This window comes from Nansenia antarctica, assembly GCF_963989245.1.
Source record: "Nansenia antarctica genome assembly, chromosome: 4".
Classification (NCBI taxonomy): domain Eukaryota; kingdom Metazoa; phylum Chordata; class Actinopteri; order Argentiniformes; family Microstomatidae; genus Nansenia; species Nansenia antarctica.
The window spans coordinates 44,513,595-44,534,597 of NC_137689.1; the positions used below are offsets into that span (position 1 = coordinate 44,513,595).

At 44.3% G+C, this 21,003-nt stretch overlaps 1 protein-coding gene across 1 annotated transcript; it reads left to right on the forward strand.

The window, feature by feature from the left end:
• Nucleotides 1-7,765: 7,765 nt before the first annotated feature.
• On the forward strand, nucleotides 7,766-14,102 carry lrrc8aa (leucine rich repeat containing 8 VRAC subunit Aa; the record flags this gene model as incomplete). The annotated part of the gene is made up of 2 exons (XM_080528308.1): nucleotides 7,766-9,871; nucleotides 13,290-14,102. The coding sequence occupies 2 exons, from the start codon at nucleotides 7,766-7,768 to the stop codon at nucleotides 13,563-13,565; spliced, it is 2,382 nt and encodes a 793-aa protein (XP_080384434.1). The 3' UTR covers nucleotides 13,566-14,102.
• Between the last annotated feature and the right edge of the window lie 6,901 nt (nucleotides 14,103-21,003).

Genomic DNA, 21,003 nt, shown 5'->3' on the forward strand with positions numbered 1-21,003 from the left:
TGTTTCACTTTGTGAGCAAGTACATGTATCTTTACGTCATCTTTTGTGGAGTGTTGGCCTTCAGTTGTGTTGAAGTTTAATTGATTTAAAGAGCTGTGCAGTGAGACCCCCCCATGAACTACATTGCAACTAATCAATGCATTTTCAGCAGTGACTTAATTGTGTTTGACTTCACAGCTATGGGGTGTTGGGAACCAACGAGCCAGTGAATTTGCATTGGTTTTTTGGTGATGGGCGTTAGCATTGTGCGCAATATAATGACCTCTGAAATACTATGGATAGACCGACCAAACTCCTCCCAATGAGGGCGAGTCTTCCAATCAAAGTACTTCAAAAATCAGCGTAACAGTAGCGCAGCTGTGGGTTGACGCACTAGTGGAGCTGCAGTGGAAAGACATTGGAGCGTTTCGGTCCCATGTTTTGGTGACCCAACTTCCTGGGTGGAGACAGGGGCTGCGTTCAGAGACTTTTCTGTTGCGCATGGGGTGTGAACGTCGCCCCGTCTGTGTAACATTAAGAAATGTATCAATTATGTGCGGAAGAGGAGAAAGACAGTTACTGTAACAGATTAGGTGAGTAACGACGTCATTGATCCGTTGTAATGTGGCAGCATGTCGCGGCTCCTGCCTTTATCGCGTCATCGAGCTGTTGATGGGGGTGTCGGAATCCAACAAAGACCCTTTCGATAATAACCTACTACGTGATAGGTGGTTTCCTTTATTATCGACAACAAGCGGAGAGTGTTTAAGCGTTTACTGCGTTTTAGGACCTGGTGATTATTTATGAGCTTCGGTATTTTTTGGGGTAGCCGCATATAACCGGCAGCACGCAGTTAGGCTATTCTGTTCACGGTACGATGTCTCATCAATACAATAATAAGTGTTCCAACTTCTAAGTATTGTCACCCGCTAACTATGACTGTAACAGCACTGATGAACATGCCTGTTTGTGGGATACACGCGTGTTATTTAAAGCCAAGGGGGAACTATTTGCGATTGATTGTTTACATGTGTTTAGTACATTATAGTACTGTACATATACAATACTTTATTTTTTTTAATCGCGTAATTCAATCGACCCCAGTAAGTCAGCTTAAACAGTGGCAGCGCATTGTTGCCCGCCAGTGCGCTGGTGGCCCTTGTAGCCTAACACCTGGACATCTGCAGCAAAAATGCTAGATGCTATGTAATAGTTAGACTTCAAGCGGTTTAACGCAGTCCAAATTCAAGTTCTGATCAGCGCCTTTGTTTTTGCTATTCAGAGAGATTCTTTTCCCTCCTTCCATCTACTGTACACCTATGGCATAGACTATGAAAAGGCATGGACTCTATGCCTTATGTCTACTGTACAGAGTCTAAACCTTCTCATGTCTACTGTACATAGTCTAAACCTTCTCATGTCTACTGTACATAGTCTATGACTTCTCTTGTCTTGTTGATAGTCTATGTCTTCTCTTGTCTTCTACTATGACTTCTCCTAGAGGCTGCTTTGAAAGTTATGACATCACTGTCACATCATTTGTCAGGTTTCATAATCCTAAATGCTAACGTCTATTTCAAAGTGAGGTTCTTTTAGGTGGGCCTTCTATGTAGGGGGGGGTGCTCTTGCAAAACAATATCCTGTCCTCTATTCGATGACATGTCATTATTTCAGACCACTTCACTGTCTGCTAAAACCAAAGAGTTTTGCTGCGAAATGTAGAGCAGCTGAGCATAGAGGCACACACAACCTCATCAGGCTAATGGTGCAGAGCCAGACCTCCAACCAAATGTCAGATGAATTATTCAGTAGGAAATAACAATCATTTAGCATTTAGAGTAAAAAAAACTAAAGAAAAGAGCATTCCCTCCCAATGTGAACGTGGGTGCTCCTCTTATATGGAAATGATGACAACTGTGACATTCTCCCAAGGGAAGGAGACCAAGGAGGTCACTGGAATGTTCCTTGTGATGTTCCTCACCAGACAGAGCTACTGAAGCTATTTGAGTGTGATCCCAGAAAAGGAGACAAACATTCAGTGATACCAGGGCCTCCCGCGGTCGACAGTCTAGGGTTCTTGTATTGGTCACGCTGACGTTTGGGAAATTACAAAATATTGCAAATCTTGATAAATTCCACTAATTACTGTAGTTTAGGAATGACCTATTTTATACTCGTCTGGCCCTTTTATACACCCCACACCTACACCTCTGTACACCCACACCTCTGTACACCTACACCTCTGTACACCTACACCTCTGTACACCCACACCTCTGTACACCTACACCTCTGTACACCTACACCTCTGTACACCCACACCTCTGTACACCTACACCTCTGTACACCCACACCTCTGTACACCTACACCTCTGTACACCTACACCTCTGTACACCCCACACCTCTGTACACCCACACCTCTGTACACCCACACCTACACCTCTGTACACCCACACCTCTGTACACCCACACCTCTGTACACCTACACCTCTGTACACCTCACCTCTGTACACCTACACCTCTGTACACCCCACACCTCTGTACACCTACACCTACACCTCTGTACACCTACACCTCTGTACACCTACACCTCTGTACACCCCACACCTACACCTCTGTACACCCCACGGCCCACACCTCTGTACACCTACACCTCTGTACACCCCACACCTCTGTACACCCACACCCATGGCTCTGTAGATCTAATTATATTCTGGCAAAACATGTTGGCCCATGCTCTAGTGAATCCCAGCCTTTCTGCTTTATTGGGATAGAGACAGTAGAGATTGACAGGAGAGAGAGGAGGGATGACATGCAGGATATGTCGACGGCCAGAATCGAACTGGGGACCCTGCGATGGCACGGCTGACGCCTTAGTGTGCTACGCCACCAAGTGGCCCGCTACTATGCATTACTACTATGCATTACTACTATGCATTCCTACTATGCATTACTACTATGCGTCTATGCTTTTAAGAGAGGAATGATATGCATAATGTTGACAGGGCCTGGGAGAGTATTATTTTATTTATTTCTCTGTCAGCCCCAGGAAAGGAGAGAGAGTGTCCTTGAGAAGATAATTTGGCCTTGACTTAGCGAGATAAGTTTGGCTCTGTCTGTAATGCTCAGGTTTTTTGGCTCATTCTCGAACGCATGCCAATCGCCGCTGCTGCTCGGATAAAAGCTCCGAGCGGACAATGGCTGCTTTGTGGAAAAGGTTGGAGCCACTGTACTTGGATAAGGCTGCCGGCTGCGGATAGGCTGGTTATCCATCTCCTCTTGATCTGGAGAAGAGAGGAGACAGAGACAGAGACAGAAGACCTCTCTTACCTTCCAACTAGAAGGCCTCTATGACCATCCAGTGGGTATTATTATTCCAATGTACCCCAATTTCGAAAACAAGAGCCCCTCTGTTAGCTGTGGCTTCAGCTTGGTGCAGTGCCGATGATCATGTTACAGGACCTCCATCCACCTGGGGGAATAACCTTTAATTAAAATTCAGGAGGGGTGGGGTGCTGCCTTCCCAGAGACCACCCCAGTCTCATGTCAGGAACCTGTCAAGGAAGACTTTGACATGGTCCATTTATCAGACGGGTCAGTGAACAGCATTTAACAACATTTAATTTCTAGTGTTCCAGGGCCTGGGCGTTGAACAGATATGACTTGGATCATGTTTGGTAAACCGTTGGATTTATTTCTGTCTGATGTTTTCTGTCTGACGCTGGACACTACTTTACTTTACTCGACATTACTTTGACCACCAGGGGTAATGAGAATGATTGATCTTGCTGCCATATAGTGATCTATAGTTCTGTATTGGAACTAGTCTAACGGTGTCACATTTGCCAGACATTGCTCAGTTTGCTGCTAGGCCTATTTGCACTGTGCACAACCACTGTATAACAAGCTGTTTGATTCACTCACTACACAGTCTCAATTATTTGTGCTCTCTGTCACTCACATTGAAGTCATGCCATAAGTCATCATACCATCAATTAAGGAATCTTTGTAAACAAAGACTATGTTGTTCTTGGTTTGATGCTTACAATCAATCTTCTGTCTCGGTTGCGCTGTTGTCTGAAGTGGACTTACAAACTGTTACTGTATGTAGGAGGCAGTGATCCAGAAGAGAGACTTAAGATGCCTCTCACGGCTCTCCTGCCAGACTGGTTTGGACTGGATGAGGCTCTTTTGTTAACTGACCACACTCACTCATTCACTTCCTGTTAGTTTGTGGGGGGGAAAGGGGAGAGCAGAGGTGGAGAGGGAGAGGGAGAGGTAGTTTTGAAGAAGTTGGACAGTCTTATCACATGACCTCATCCAGGCAAAGAGGAAATGGAAACCTCTTTTAGATGTTTGATATCTGCCTGTGACACGGGAAGGTTTGTCCTGCGGATATGAACCAATATTGTCTGTTCATGAGGATGTCGTTACACGTTCATTCTAAGGACTTTGTGTACCCAACTAATGATTCATTTATCAAGGACCTCCTAATGTAGTTTTGTCTTCCAGACCTTTTATAATTGCTTTGCATTCCAGGGCCTTAAGTGGTGAATGAGACTCGGCAAGATGGAACAATATGAGGAAGTCAGCCTAATTTTACTTTGGGCCAGGCACATGCCAGGGGCATTTTATAGGGTCATTGTTGGCTTCGATAAAGCTTAATGTCTGTGACATTCAGCTAGGATAAGCACCATCATTTAAATAGGAGTGGGCTATACAGAGGTCAAAAACACTTTTTTAGTTATTTTTATTAGGTCTCAGGTTGTTTGTATTCCATTTGATCTCAACATGAAATTACATGAACATTTCCGGCCTGGGGTCCAAGAAAAAAATGTGCAGGGCCCAAATCCAAGATGACGGCGGTTTTCCCTGAAAAACCACATTCAGATGTTGAGTTAATACCATTGTTGACCAAACATAGTTTTTTTCACCTTAATTAGCATATGTCACATTTTAAAACAGCGGTCATCTTGGATTTGTGCCCTGCACACTTTTGTTCTTGGACCTGAAGCCGAAAATGTTGTAATTTCACGTCGAGATAGGGCTAATGGGATACAAAAACATCTTTAGACCTAGCCTAAGCAAAACAAAAATGACCCTTTTATAGCCCACCCCTAATTGAAACCCGTCTTTGAATAACCTGTTTTCTAAAAGTAAACAGGAAGAAATATGTTTACTCTCGCAAGTTGCAACTCCCTTAATGGAAAGGGCAAAGTTCTCTGAAATGCTCTTCTGCCTGTCAAGTAAGGGCCAATCCCAATTCACCCCTAGCCCTTCGTTTTCACCCCTATGGCTCGATTTGCGCGTTCACGTTTAGGGGGAGGGCTGTCCCAATTCATATTTCATCGAGGGTAAGGGGGAGGGCTAACTATTACTTCGTTTCGAGGGATTTCAGGACCAGACTAGCTTCGAAGGGCTAGAGGTACGCTACCCCTTGATACCAGGATGCATTGCGAATCATCTACAAATATAAAATCCTCAATTTTGGCCGCCATTGGTTACAATCTGTAATTTGGCTCTACAAGTGTTAATATGTCATTTTATGAAGTTTTTATATGTTTTCAGGCGAGAAAGTAACCATATATATTCACAAAATGTGTCCAGTTTATCAAAATAACCCGTTTATCCTAGATACTACGGAGGATGTTATCATAGTGTTGTTAGCATAGTGTTCGCGAATGCTATGCTATGTTGTGCTATCATGTACTAGTTTTCACTGAATAAATCGCGATTTCATTCAAAGAAGGTAGCAGGTGTTTATGTCCATGTCAAGGAGAAGGTACGACTTGTATGACAGTAGTGTGTTTAGGACATAAGTTAAGGATATCAGTGTTGTACTTTAGCCTGTGGAGACGCGATAGCATTAGCTCCACACGGATTTAACATTAACAGTAGTCATAGACACTTGTAGTAGTAGTTGTTGTATAACAAGGAGAATAGTGAGTTAACATGTTTATTAGTTGTATCCCTTCCTTGTTGTAAAACGTGTTGTTGTTGAACATGTCTGTGACTGAAATAGACTAGATACTACGGAGGATGTTATCATAGTGTTTGATGCTAACGGCCGCCATCTTTGCTATCTCCTCCGGTCACAGGAGAGAGAATTCGTATAAACGCACTTGCTGTGGAGACGAATCAAATTCCTATATGTGTAATGCATAGTGGCAATAAACGTTATCTCAATCAATCAATCTTATCTCAACCTGCCAATCCAAGCAACGATCGCCATGCCAGGTTAAATTCCACCAATTTACACGATGATACATTGTGATACATTTTTTTGGCAAAACTGGTTGTGGCAGTTCTTGTTTTCCAATGTCTAAGTAGGATTCAGCAATGGTTATGCTGGTGAAGTCCATCTTCTAATACACACTCATCCAAACCCACAGTTGATCCTAATATGAAACATCATCTCGATCAACCTCCTTTATAGAGGGCTCAACGGCATTATAATTTAGTTGAGTTGTTGCTGCATGTTGGATGTTTATATGAAATCCATATGTTTATTTTTAGTCACATTGATCCAGAGGTGATGCTAATTTTAACAGGTGTGTGCGTGCGTACGTGTGTGTAGTCTGTGTGTGTGTGTGGGTGTGTGTGTGTACGCGTCCGTGCTGTGTCAGGCTCCGTGCTGCTCTGTATCCAGCTTGCTCTGCATTCTCTGAGCCACAGTGTTCTCTATATTCTCTCTCTATATTCACATTTGCAGGATGTCTGGGATGTCCCTGACGCATAGCAGACTCTCCACAGCAGGGAAACATAATGACTGCTCCCCCCTGCGCCAATCTGGAAACCCACACACTTGGCCTGAAAATAGCTGACTGGGATGTATTTATCAAAGGCATCATAAAGATGACCGCTTAATAGTTTGAACTAACTTGGTGTTCAAGCCTAAACATAGGCTGTCGGGATTGTTATTGCATTCAAACATCTAAGATTGATTAGAAAGATATTTTGTCATAGGTTTTAGGTATTGCTTGATCCTGTATCAGAAAAGAGTGATCTGTTTTCATGATGACATTGTTCATATTCTGGGAGCAGATATAATATTAGTCATCCTGGTAGAGGTAGAGAGCTCTGGTTATGTTTCTCATAAGCCTCATAATTGGGCTTCCTGAGGCTTAACGAAAATAGGGGTCGGTTTCCAGTCCGTAATACGTCATTATTGTTCTGATTTATTTCAGAACAATAATGTGTTATTATTGTATTAGACATAGTTGGATGTGAATGTTGTTTATGGCGCCTTGTTATGCTGACATTGCAAAGATCTCTGAGGCCCTACAAAACAACCACAAACAAGGTCTGTGTGTGTGTGTGTGTGTGTGTGTGTGTGTGTGTGTGTGTGTGTGTGTGTGTGTGTGTGTGTGTGTGTGTGTGTGTGTGTGTGTGCGTGCGTGCGTGCATGTGCTTGTACACTTGTGGTGAAAAATGAAAGTTGTTGAAAGTATGAGGTGTAAGGTCTGCTGAGAACCACAAGCTGACACATGGATCTCCCCAAGAGCTCTGGAATCTGATGAGCTTACAGTATGTCTGTGGTTTGATGCACATTGTAGTTCTTCATAAAGCAAAGAGTAACTAAACTAAACCTTTTAAGCTTTTACTGTAGTGAATGTGTAGTAACATTGTAATTACGTTGTATTCCCATGTTATGACAGTCATTATGTTATTACATAGAATATTTGTGGTTTGTGTTATTGCACAAGTGGAATAAGGAACCGTGAACACGCAATGTTATGCATTACTTATGTTTCTCTCTCTCTCTCTCTCTCGACAGGTAAACCATCATGATCCCCATCACAGAGCTCCGGTACTTTGCCGACACCCAGCCGGCGTACCGCATCCTCAAGCCATGGTGGGATGTGTTCACAGACTACATCTCCATCGTCATGCTCATGATCGCTGTGTTTGGTGGCACGCTGCAAGTCACCCAGGACAAGATGATCTGCCTGCCCTGCAAGTGGGTGGTCAACCAGTCCTGCGAGTACCTCAACTTGACCTTCTCCATTGCCCCCGTGCCAAAGGGCATCCAGTATGACCTTGACCGCCACCAGTATAACTATGTGGATGCGGTCTGCTATGAGAACAAGCTACACTGGTTTGCCAAGTACTTCCCCTACCTGGTGCTGCTCCACACCCTCATATTCCTGGCCTGCAGTAACTTTTGGTTCAAGTTTCCCCGGACGAGTTCGAAGCTGGAACACTTTGTCTCCATCCTGCTCAAGTGTTTCGACTCCCCATGGACGACCAGGGCTCTGTCTGAGACTGTGGTGGAGGAGAGCGACTCCAAGCCTCTCGGGAAGATGAACGGCTCCCTGGATAAGAAGGCGTCGTGCGTGAGCGAGGACGTGGAGGCTAGTGTGCCCATGCTCCAGAGGACCAAGTCTCGGCTTGAGCAGGGCATCGTGGACCGCTCCGAGACTGGAGTCTTAGACAAGAAGGAGGGGGAACAGGCCAAAGCTCTGTTTGAGAAGGTGAAGAAGTTCAGGATCCATGTCGAGGAAGGGGACATAGTCTATCGACTATACATCCGCCAGACCATCATCAAGGTGATTAAGTTTGTGCTGATCATCAGCTACACTGCCTACTACGTGCGCTACATTAAGTTCAGCGTGGTGTGCATGGTGGACATTGAGAAGCTCACAGGCTATAAAATGTACCACTGCGCTCACCCCCTGGCTACACTATTCAAGATCCTGGCCTGTTTTTACATCAGTCTGGTGGTGGTTTATGGCCTTATCTGCATGTACACCCTCTGCTGGATGCTCAGGCGCTCCCTCAAGCGCTACTCCTTTGAGTCGATTCGTGAGGAGAGCAGCTACAGCGACATCCCAGACGTGAAGAACGACTTTGCCTTCATGCTGCATATGATTGACCAGTACGACCCGCTCTACTCCAAGAGATTCGCAGTCTTCCTCTCAGAGGTGAGCGAGAACAAACTCCGGCAGCTGAATCTCAACAACGAGTGGACCCTGGACAAACTAAGGCAGCGCATCACCAAGAACTCCCAGGAGAAGCTGGAGCTTCACCTCTTCATGCTGAGCGGAATCCCAGACACAGTGTTTGACCTCCTGGAGCTGGAGGTTCTGAAGCTGGAACTCATCCCTGACGTCACCATACCCCCCATCATCGCCCAGCTGGCCAGCCTGAGAGAGATGTGGCTCTACCACACGCCGGCCAAGATCGAGGCCCCAGCTCTGGCTTTCCTGCGGGAGAACCTCAAGTCCCTCCACATCAAGTTCACCGACATCAAGGAGATCCCTCTGTGGATCTACAGCCTGAAGAACCTCAGTGAGCTGCATCTGACGGGCAACCTGAGTGCAGAGAACAACCGCTACATCGTTATCGACGGGCTACGGGAGCTCAAGAGGCTCAAAGTGCTCCGTCTGAAGAGCAACCTGACCAAGCTTCCCCAGGTGGTGACTGACGTGGGGGTCCACCTACAGAAGCTGTCCATCAACAACGAGGGCACCAAGCTGATGGTGCTCAACAGCCTGAAGAAGATGGTGAACCTGACAGAGCTGGAGCTTGTGCGCTGTGATCTTGAACGCATCCCACACTCCATCTTCAGCCTGCACAACCTGCAGGAGATCGACCTGAAGGACAACAACCTCAAGACCATCGAGGAGATCATCAGCTTCCAGCACCTGCACCGGCTAGTCTGCCTGAAGCTGTGGTACAACCAGATCGCCTACATACCAATCCAGATAGGCACGCTCACCAACCTTGAGCGCCTCTACTTGAATCGAAACAAAATTGAGAAGATCCCAGGCCAGCTCTTCTACTGCCGGAAACTGCGCTTCCTGGACCTGAGTCACAACAATCTGACTAGTATCCACGCCGACGTGGGCTTCCTCCAGAACCTACAGTACTTCGCTGTGACAGCCAATCGGGTGAGTGGGAATCTTATCAGTGTGAGAAAAAACGTTAGATGTGTTCTAAGTGTGCTGTGCTCCCGCTCCACTTTTCCCTCTCTCTTTCACATGTTTGAACAGGCTCAAAGGTCACACTGGGAGGGTAGGGCTTAACAGAGTTATGGTGACAGGCATGTGGGCATATTAGGGATAATAATGATGTTGTGGATGTTTGAAGTGTGATGGATTTATGTGCTGTAAACTGAGCAGTCTAAAGTCACGTCACACGGTCAGTTCTCTGAGCTGTTGCTGAATCATGAGGGGGAAAAAAGTGTATTTGCTTTTCCAAGTAAGCATGACATCCTGCAAATCAATCATGTATTTATAATTACTTGGATAAGGAGAAAACAGAGGTAGTGGTGTGGCGTTTTAAAATGAATCTTTTTCTGTGCACACTGGAGCCGCTGTGTTATGCTAATGTGCTTGTCACGCTTCTGCCTCTGGATAAAGAGGTCCTCTGTCTGATGTGATTTGCTTTAGCACTTCTTTTTTGCAACAAGACCATTGAATCGAAAATGAAAGGGAAATATTTCAGGCAAATATTAAGTAAGGATCCTTTGTAGATTTGTCTTGACTCTAGTATAGTGTAGAGTTCAGATCCCCTTGCCACTGTATCCTCCTTTGAACATAATGTACACCAGTACACAACTCCCCCTCTCCCATCCCCCCCCTCCTAAAAGAGCAGAAGGAAAAAAGTCCAGAGGGTTTCCTTTGTCCAATTTACCAAATCCCTGATTGAAGCAAGGAGATAATTAACATGAACTTTGGCTTCTGGGAATTATTTGTCTAAGTGCTACTGGCATTGAGAAATATCATAGTTCAAATCATAGTTTGAGAATCACGTGAACACAGCTTAAGATGACTCAGCCCAGCTTTCTGCCTGGCCACGGTTTTGCATGGGCTGATTTGTTTGTTTGGCGTTAATAACCAAACTACTGTCTGAACATCTGAACATCTGTGACCGACCGAGCTCCGTCCCTTTGGCTCAACTAATTATCTTGGTTGCGATGTTTAATGCTGAGCCAGTTCATTACTGTTAGGTTAAACAGGCTGCTACTCAGTTTATTTATTTAGGATTTGGGTTCTCAGGAGAAAAAAACATGCTGTGTCATGCAAGAAATAAAAGGAGGTTATTCAACACTCCTGGTTGTGTTCTGAGAGATTTAGTGCATGTTGAATAACATGGTTTGAGTTAAAAATGCTATTATTATGGTTTTATTACGGCCATGTGTATGGTTCAACACTGAGAATAGACTCTCCAGGGTGGTATCCCACCGAAAATAGCCCTGTTTACAAGCACCCTCTGGTGTGTTCTCTGCTTTTACACCCCTCTCCTGAGTTGTCTCGACACCATTAGCACATTATCGACCTAAATGAGTTGTGTAATTTGTAAACGCTGTGTCCAGGTGGGCTCTAACCAGGACCTGATGCTATCAAATGGACGACAAAGTTCTAAAGCGTCTGGCTACAGATTTTTGTTTTTCCTCTCGAAGAACAATTACAGCAACCAAACATCTTGAGTCAGTGAATAAAGCCAAGGAAAGCATTTGGAAGTTGGCCTCTCATTTGGAAGGCCTCTTATTGGCTGAGTTGAATAGGCCTACTCTGGTCCTAATTGGCTTAAAAGTACAACATCTATAGGATGTGCTGTTGTCTTAATAGAGGAAGGACCTGTTGGCATTGTGTTTTGAACAGACGGCAGCTACAACAGTTTAATGGGCTAGTATGAACATGGCCTTCTTGTCTTCATGTGCAGTGATTGTGCGTGTGTCTATACACTGTGTGTGTGTGCCTGCTTGTGTGTGTCTATACACTGTGAGCGTGTGCCTGCTTGTGTTCGTCTCTTGCTTAGGAAGTATTAGATAGATAGATATCATGCCAGTCTATGATTGACTCACTGCCTTGGGTCAGACAATTGGTTGGTATCACTGACCTATGGACTGGGGTGGGACTGGTAATTAGATCACTAAAGTAGCTTCAAGTTTCTGGGGGTCCACATCTCAGAGGACTTCTCTTGGACCCTCAACTCCTCCACCCTGGTCAAAAAGGCACAGCAGTGTCTATACCCCCCCCCCCCCCCCCCCCAAGAAGAAGAACAGTATCAGTATACCCTCCCCCCATACCTCTACTGGCTGCACACTCAGCTTTTGCACTACTGCTTGTTTGCACAGTATACCATATTTATTAGGGCTGGGTTCAAAAAATCGATTTCCCGATTCAGAATCGATCTTCATTAAAATGAGCGATTATCGATTCCTAAATCCCGAGATCGATCTTCTTTTTTTTTTTTTCTTTTTTTTTTTTTTTTTTTTCTTGCAGCTTCAACCCGCAACGAGATCTCGTGCTACAAGAATTGATCATATCTCACGCAACGTGAGGTCTCAACACTAAAATCTAAAAACACGGCGATGGCAGGGACACTCAAGTCACCACCAGGCTTAAAGTCAGATGTCTGGGTGCATTTTGGATTTAAAAAATGTGACGATAGAGATGAGCTGGACAAAAGCAAAGTCATATGTAAATAAAAAGTACATTCATGTAACTGCTTTGGAGTCAATTCATTGATATGTTTAACAATGCTACATGTTATAGGGTTCCTTGAACCATTTATAGCATTAATTCTGAGAATCTCTTTCATATTCAAGCAAAAAATGTATATTTTAACTAGATCGAATCGGAATCGAATCGAATCGAATCGAATCGTGAATCGAATCGAATCGTGAGCTCACTGAGCTGGTGAATCGGAATCGAATCGTTTTGGGAAATCAGTGGCGATACCCAGCCCTAATATTTATTATATCGATCTCTAATTATACATCTTACATGTTACATACCTCAAGACTTATTTCTCTTGTTCTGTACATAGCATACTGTATGTGACGGCAGCTGGTGAAAGGGGGAACAAGTTGGCAACCGACCAAATGTTCAGACTTTTATTCAGAAAAATGTATTCCAAAATGTAAATCAACTGGACCGGAAAATGTAAGCTAATTTGTGTGCGGTGACTTCATTTATTTCAAATCACCTTTAAAAGAGCATTGGTTCAAAAACACATTGTTTTATAGTTTGTTGATAAACATTGTTGATAGTCAAGCTAAAATATTGCAATACAATGGATTCTGTGAGTTACATTTTTCAGAATAAAAGTCTGAACATTTGGTCAGTTGGCGACTTACCGATTATCGTGTCTTTTGCACAATCTGGTTTGATGCCAAACTACATTTCGTTGTCTCAGCACTACGTGCTACTCTGTGCAATGACAATAAAGATCTAATATAATCTCTCGCTTTGGAGAAAGTCCACCTTTTAAAGTAAAGATGTGATTTCAAAGACAAAAGATGAACTATTCTCATGTGTCCTTTGTTCTGATCCGCCCCCCCTTCCCCCCCACCGTCAGATTGAGTCCCTTCCTCCGGAGCTGTTCCAGTGTAAGAAGCTGCGTACGCTGAACCTGGGGAACAACTGCCTGCAGTCGCTGCCCTCACGCTTCGGGGAGCTGACAGGCCTCACCCAGCTGGAGCTGCGGGGGAACCGCCTGGAGGGCCTGCCCGTGGAGCTGGGCGAGTGCCGGCTGCTGAAGAGAAGCGGCTTGGTGGTGGAGGAGGACGTGTTCAACACACTGCCCACAGAGGTCAAAGAGCAGCTGTGGAGGGCCGACAAAGAGCAGGCCTGAGAAAGGAGAGTCCAAGGAGAGTGGAAGAAAGAGAGAGAACGTGGGGGGAGAGGATAGAGTGTGAAGTGTCTGAAATGCTTGTCCAGTGTCCAAAGAGGGATGGTCTACGTTTTAGGGTCACAGGGTCACAGACGTTCTCTAACAGATTAACCGGAGACCTCTCCATGCCAACTTTGTGCCACTCTCATCCTTTATTGTTATGGTTAGCTTTCTTTTTGTTAAATGAGTGGATCCTGGTAAGATATTGGTGTCAGTGGAGGAGATTAAGAAAATTAGAAATGTAACACTTGTGAGAATCAAGGCACTTTTTGGGACTTCATCTTAGTACAGAAGCAAGAGAGATATTGAAAGAATAAGGGGTTATCTTAACCCCCACTGCACCTCCAAGAGGCAAAGATAAACACACCCACAATCACAGTCTCCCAGAACTTGTTCCCTGCTGCCCAAGTAATTCACGTTCTGGAAAGCCAGCAATCAACATGAAAGAGAGACGTGGGAGTGAGAGGCTGATGACAGAGAGGAGTGGAAGGCTGATATACCAAGCAATATGTGTCTTGTGCTCTGTGTTTCATCATCTTCAGTTCAGTTCAGTTCAGTTCAGTTCAGTTCAGTTCAGTTCAGTTCAGTTCAGTTCAGTTCAGTTCAAGGTAAACAGCACTGTGTGTTTATACAGTGTGTGGTGATGTGACACTGAGTAAAAGAAGCTCTAATGATGGCCATTCTGCTAAAACAAGCTGTTTGCACCACAGGACATATATTGTCCATGTTTGCGGGGACCCAAATATATAATGAGGTGGGGTTAATGGCACCATTTAGAATGGGCCTGCCTGGGTGATGTCTCCAAGACCAGCCAGACTCCTCCTGTTACTAATATGGCCGTACCTTTTACAGGCTGTAGATACTAGGTTGTTGATTACCAACATGTTGATCATTTTGCTTGATACTGTATGCAGAAAAATGTATAGCTTATGTTTTGCATTTATGTTTAAAGCGTCGGCATTAATTAACATGGTGTTATTCTTACCAGCTGTTATTTGTTTTTATGAGAGGAGAAAGAGCCTCACTTCAGAGCAAAAGTAAGAAGACTGCCTCTTTGTTCACTGCAACGTTTACTGTACCTAACTGCCCTTCTGCAAGGTCACCAATGAAATCCGGCATGGTCCTGTCAGTCCATCCTGAAAAGGCCTCAGTCAGTCGTATTTGTTAGTTAGGGCAAGCTGCCATCTTTGAAGGCCGGAGCAATGCTCACAAGAGTATAAGAGGGACCGAAAAGCTCGCTGGTCGAGACATCAGTGGTTAATTATACTATATGGAGTTATTCTTCTCTGAACTCGTTAAAGCTTTTTCCAACATTTCAAGACTGCAAACAGTTACAACTCATAACACACAACACTCTGTTGTGTGTTATGATTGATACAGTACAGTGAGGGAAATAAGTATTTAACACAATAAATCAACAATTTACAACGTAATCAACAATTATTTAATTCTACATATTTCCATTATAGCAATTCACATAACATTTAGACCAGACATGGGTATTAACTCAATAAAACCACACAGCTAAAGAAATTGTAACACTCCAATCCATGAAAAAAAAGTTATGTGCAATAAAGGGGAATGACACAGGAAATAAATATTGAACATGCTAAGTGAAATTTGTTTAAAATTGGTGGAGAAGCCTTTGTTCCAAATGACAGCTTCAAGACGCATCCTGTACGGAAAATGTAATCACAGTGATCATGTGCAGACATTTCTGCTTGGATGTCAGCCCACCACCTCAAACTCAGCAGACTGAGCTACCCTTCTACCCTGGAAAAGCCTGGCCTCTCCAAGACGTCTCCATCGCAGTAGAGACCTCTATGGTGACCTCCTCCCAGACAGCCAAGAACCTTGGGGTGATCCTTAACCAGGCTCACCGCCTCCTCCATTAGACTTCTGCAGCTCAACCAGAATGCTGCCGCCCGTCTGGTGTTCAACCTCCCCAAATACTCCCATGTTACCCCTCTCCTTCGCACCCATCACTGGTCACAGATTCAAGACCCTGGTGCTCACCTACTGGGCAGCAAAGGGAACTGCCCCCTCCTACATGCAAGCAATGGTCAGCCCCCAAACACCTGCCCGTTCACTCCACTCTTCCCCCTCTGCTGGCCAACTGGCACCACCGCCTCTACGGGTTTGCAGCAGTCATGCTACCCGGTCACAACTTTTCACCATCCTGGCACCGCGCTGGTGGAACGAGCTTCCCACTGCTGTCAGGACTGCAGAGTCACTCCCTATCTTCCACCGTAGACTGAAGACCCATCTCTTCAGGCTACACCTTAACTGTCCCACCTGAAACCTCTCCATCGTCTCTACCCCCCTGAGTTTCTCTACCGTAAATAATTAGACAATTTGAAATGGCCCGAGCATAGATTACATTTTCTTGCGATGAGAAATAGATGATTGATAGACAATTCACTTACTTTACTGTATTTGTTGTAAGTCACTTTGGATAAAGGTGTCTGCTAAATGCCAAAAATGTAAATGGCTTTTGGCTTATTCTTCAACATAGAGTCTTTAAATATTGAAGATTCCGGGGGGCCCGCTGGCGATTGACTGGACCTGTCCAACACTGTTATTTTCTTCCTCTTGGACCAATTGAGTCTCTCCTTTGCAGTATGTTTTGGATCATTGTCCTGCTGGACGATCCACCCACGTCTTATCTTCATCATCCTGGTGGATGGCAATAGATTCTTCTCAAGAATTCCCTGGTACATGGCTCCATTCATCTTTCCTTCAATAATGTGGATTCCACCAGTACCATGTGAAGAGGAACAGCCCCATACCATGATGCTTCCGCCTCTGAACTTCACTGTAGGTATAGTATGTTTAGGATCATATGCAGAGTCATTTCTTCTCCCAACATGGCGCGTTGTATTGTTGTAAAAGTTAGATTTTTGTCTCGTCTGACCACACTAATTCTCCCAGTAATCTACAGGCCAGATGCTCTGTAGACTTTTCTTCAGTCTTTCAAGGTGATCACGAATGGAGACTGTGGTGGTGGAGTGCATTGCCTATTGTTTTTTTTGTGACAGCTGTACTTACTGCTTCCAGGACTGCCTGGTCAGAAATCTTGTGAGGAGCTCCTGTGCGTGGCCGGTTGATGGTCGCATGATGTTCCTTCCACTTGCAGATAATGGGCCCAGTGGTGCTTATAGGAGAATTTAGTAGTTGAGAAATCTGTTGGTAACCAGTGCCATTACTATGCTGCTCAACAATCTTGTTGCGACAGTCTTGGGAGAGCTTGTTGCCTCTACCCATCATGAGATTGATTGGGGTAGTGGTGGCCTGGCCTAGTGGATAGTGAGGTGGACTGGTGATCAGAAGGTCATGAGTTCAAGTCCCACCTGGGAACACCACCACTCGTGTGCCCTTGAGTCAGGCACTTAACCCTAAGTTACTCCAGGGAGACTGTCTCTGTAATTGTAAGTCGCTTTGGATAAAAGCGTCTGCTAAATGGTGTTAATGTAAAAATTAGATGTTTCTTGCAGGAAAGCTTGGTGACAAATGATTTGTTGTGGGGAGCTTAGGTGGCTTAGTGGATTAAGCGCTGACCATGTACCGCAGGGCTCCCGGTTCAATTCCAGCCGCGGACATATCCTGCATGTCATCCCTTCTCTCTCTCTCACCCAACCTTCCTGTCATAATCTCTACTATATATCTGTCATTAAAAAAAAGAAAAATATGAGTGGAACTGCCCCACTCAGAAAAAACAACTTAAAAAGAAGAAAACTTGCATTCAGAGTTAGGAACCCCTTTTTCAAAGAGTGGAAGTGCTTACCCACCAACATCATAATCATAATCATAATAATAGTTTTATTTATCTAGTCAATTGATGGAATTTGGTATTTTATGCTCTAGGCAAGGGGTCCGCCATAAATGGCGACCCTGGAGCAAATAGGAGTTCAGTGCCTTGCTCAAGGACACCTCGACACATGGCCAGCCGATCATTCGACGCCAGCTCTACCTCGTGCCACCACTGCCGCCCCTACATGCACTAACCCCAACATGCACTAACCCAGATGATTCTAATTAACACAGGTAGGAGAACTCATTAGTGGGTTGAGTGCTTTTTCTTACTTTTTTCCTGTATCATTCCACTTTACTGTACATAGCTTTTTTATGGGTTGGAATGTTACAATTTCTTTAGCTGTGTAGTTTTATTCAGTTAATACCAATGCCTGGTCTAAATTGCATGTCATAGAAATATGTTGAATTAAAACATTGATTGATTGTTGATGTGTTTAATACTTATTTCCCCAACTGTATGATCTCATCTAACTACAGTATAATTAGCTGATTGGAGAATGCCATAGGACTTAATCTCAGGGCTTTATTGTAGAGCTCATTCACAGCTTTAGCAGAGTGACCTTGTTTAACTGAATCAGAGCATGTAGAACATTGGCTAATTGAGCCAGAATGGCTGGGGGCAGTATATCTTTTATTGTTTTGGCGTCACCATGTTACTGTTATACTTTCACAGCCTTCGCGCCACCAAAACTATGCCCCCAATTCATGCAGTCCTCTCTCTGTTCAGCTGAGGCGATTGCGAAAACATGTAACTCAAAGTGATTTATGTTGGATTATTTTTATATAATAAAATTATATTATAATTAATTTTTATAAAATTATATTATAATTATTTTTATCTCCATCTGGCATTCACAAATAGCCTCACTTCCCTTCCACAAAACCATTTTTTTTGCTTAAATGCACGTCACACCTTTACTCCTCATCCCAGCAGGTCACCAGAGAGGGAATGGGCAGGGAAAGGACTGAGATGAGTCAAACAAGCGGAACCAGGAAGTGTGTGTCATCCTGCAGCGAATGCCCTCTTGATTGCATGACACAGCCCACTACGGGAACAGTGTCTGCATAGCAACTGTGCCAGCAATTTAGGCAGCGTCATGTCATGGTCACAACAACTAATGCATATAGTCACTTTTTGTAAGCTCCATTGGGATTGTGCCAGTTTGCATGTTACAGTACTTGTCTGTCTTTACATATACATGTATATGCCCTACCCCCCCCCCCCCAAAAAAAACAACAACAACTTATTTTGCTGTTTCTTATGGGATTTTTGCTAATTAATTTTTTTACAGGTCGTCTTTAACAGGCAGCAGCATTCACCTGTTCTTAGGCAGAGCACTGGTGACCATTTATATTTGGACTCGAGTGCCAGGGCTCCACAGGACCAGGACCAACACAACTGATTCTACCAATCAAGGGCCCGATGTCAGGTCAGGGATGTTAGTGCTGGAATAGAGCAAAAATGTGCAGTGCTGTGGGTTCTCAGGTCTGAATTGAGAAACCTTGTCCTAGATGTCAGCCTTCCACAGCCATTCCTCTTCATCATAGTCCTAGACTATGCACTCAGGAAGGCCATCAATGGACGGGAGCAGGAACCTCGGCTTCACTATGGACAACACCTAGGAGGTCAAGACGACACCCCGCCGTAGTCCTAACGGACCTGGACTACGAGGACGACATCAGCCTGCTCTCTGACCACTTAGAGCAAGCCCAGGAGCTCCTGTGCAGAGTTGAGGCAGAGTGTGCCAAGGTTAGCCTTCGGCTAAATGTCAAGAAAACCGAGGTAATCACCTATAACATCCTCCCGGACCATCCACCTCTAACAACAACAGGAGGCATTGCTCTGAAGGAAGTCAACGACTTCAAATACCTGGGCTCATGGGTCAACTCGTCCGAGCAAGACCTTAAAGTGAGGAAGGCGCTTGCATGGAGGGCCCTGAACGGCATGGCCAGTGTGGGGCACTCCAACCTTCCACGACAAATCAAACGTAGCTTCTTCTATGCAACGGTAGAGCCCGTTCACCTATACGGCTGTGAATGCTAGACCATGAAGCCTACCCTGCAGAAGTCCCTAGATGGGTGCTACACCAGAATGCTGCGTGCAGTACTTAACATTTACAAGAGCGAACATTATTACCAACAAGCATCTGTATGGGGGGTCACCAAGGATAAGCAAGAAAATAGCAGTCAGGAGAATGAGGCTGTTCAGGTCACTGCCAGAGACACCAGCAGCTGCCAGCCAGCAAACTGGTTGTGTGGGAGCCAACACACGGGCATTGATCACACTAACATACGTGGACGTACTCAAGAAAGATGCAGGAGCGGAAAGTACCGGCGAGCTAGCCAGATGTATGGAGGGCACCTAGTAGTACAGCATTGATCTAGTTGGGGTGGAGCGCCCTCGTGTGGACGTTGTGGAACAGTGTTAAACTGTTGACTTTCAAGTTCTAAATCTTTGTGTAGCGTACGAAACTAAATGTGCAAGGGTGTTTGTATTGTCATATGATTATTATGATTTTCCTGGCCAGTCATTAACCACCGTTACCAATAATTTATTTGGGTATCAAGCCAAATGGTGGTCACTCACAACGCAGTACTACATAACATCTGAGGATGCAAAACAAAACAAAAAGATAGTATTTTCTATTGCTCATTGTGTTGAAGAGATTGAAGATGTTTTGGGGGACAATTTCTGGATGCAATAACAGTAGGCATCTATTGAAGGCCTACATAACCAAAGTCAGCTACCCTCTTTCAATAGGGTTCGGTTGGCATGATAGAGTAGTATCCGTTCAGGTGAGAATTTATGAATCAACATTGTCAGGGCGCGCACTCAGTATTATGGTCATTCAAATCCTCTTACTATCAAACAATGTATTTGTTGTTGTGAACAAGCCATTCTGATTGACAGGAGGAGAAATACTTCAGTCAGACCACGGAATAAGATCAGTTAATAAATGTCTTTGATATGTTTTACTATGTTCTGTGTCCAATGTAGAACAGTGCTGGCTGGGCTGTCGGCCTTTCAACAGTAGGCCCTTTTTGGCCAAGAGTTTGACCTTCCCACCTTAGGTTCTGGATTGGTCCTATTCATCTCAACCCATACATTGCAGGCTAGAATCACATTATGCCACTGGCATTGACTTCAGCATCACTCTTGATTTATTTGAGTGTAGGACCTGGCCAGGATCTGTGCCAAGGTTGAATGAATAATGAACAATGATCAGCTGTATCTCTTTTATCATCATCATCATCATCGCCCATGAGTAAAAAAAAATTGCCAAAATGAGTGAACACTGGCTTTCTATGTGGAGGAATGCCCTTGAAACAGTGAAAGACTGAGCCTTGACAACACTAAGGTGTGTTACTGCTCCTACTTTTTTACTATTCTGATATAAATGATGAATAAAGTAAACACGTTAACTCTAATCTGTCTCTAAGTGTGTTTATTTATTAATATATTTTGTGTGTGTGTATACGTACGTATACATATATATATATATATATACATATACAGCTCTGGAAAAAATTTACAGAAATATTTAACTCAAAATATTTCTTAACTCAGCATCTCTACATGTATGGC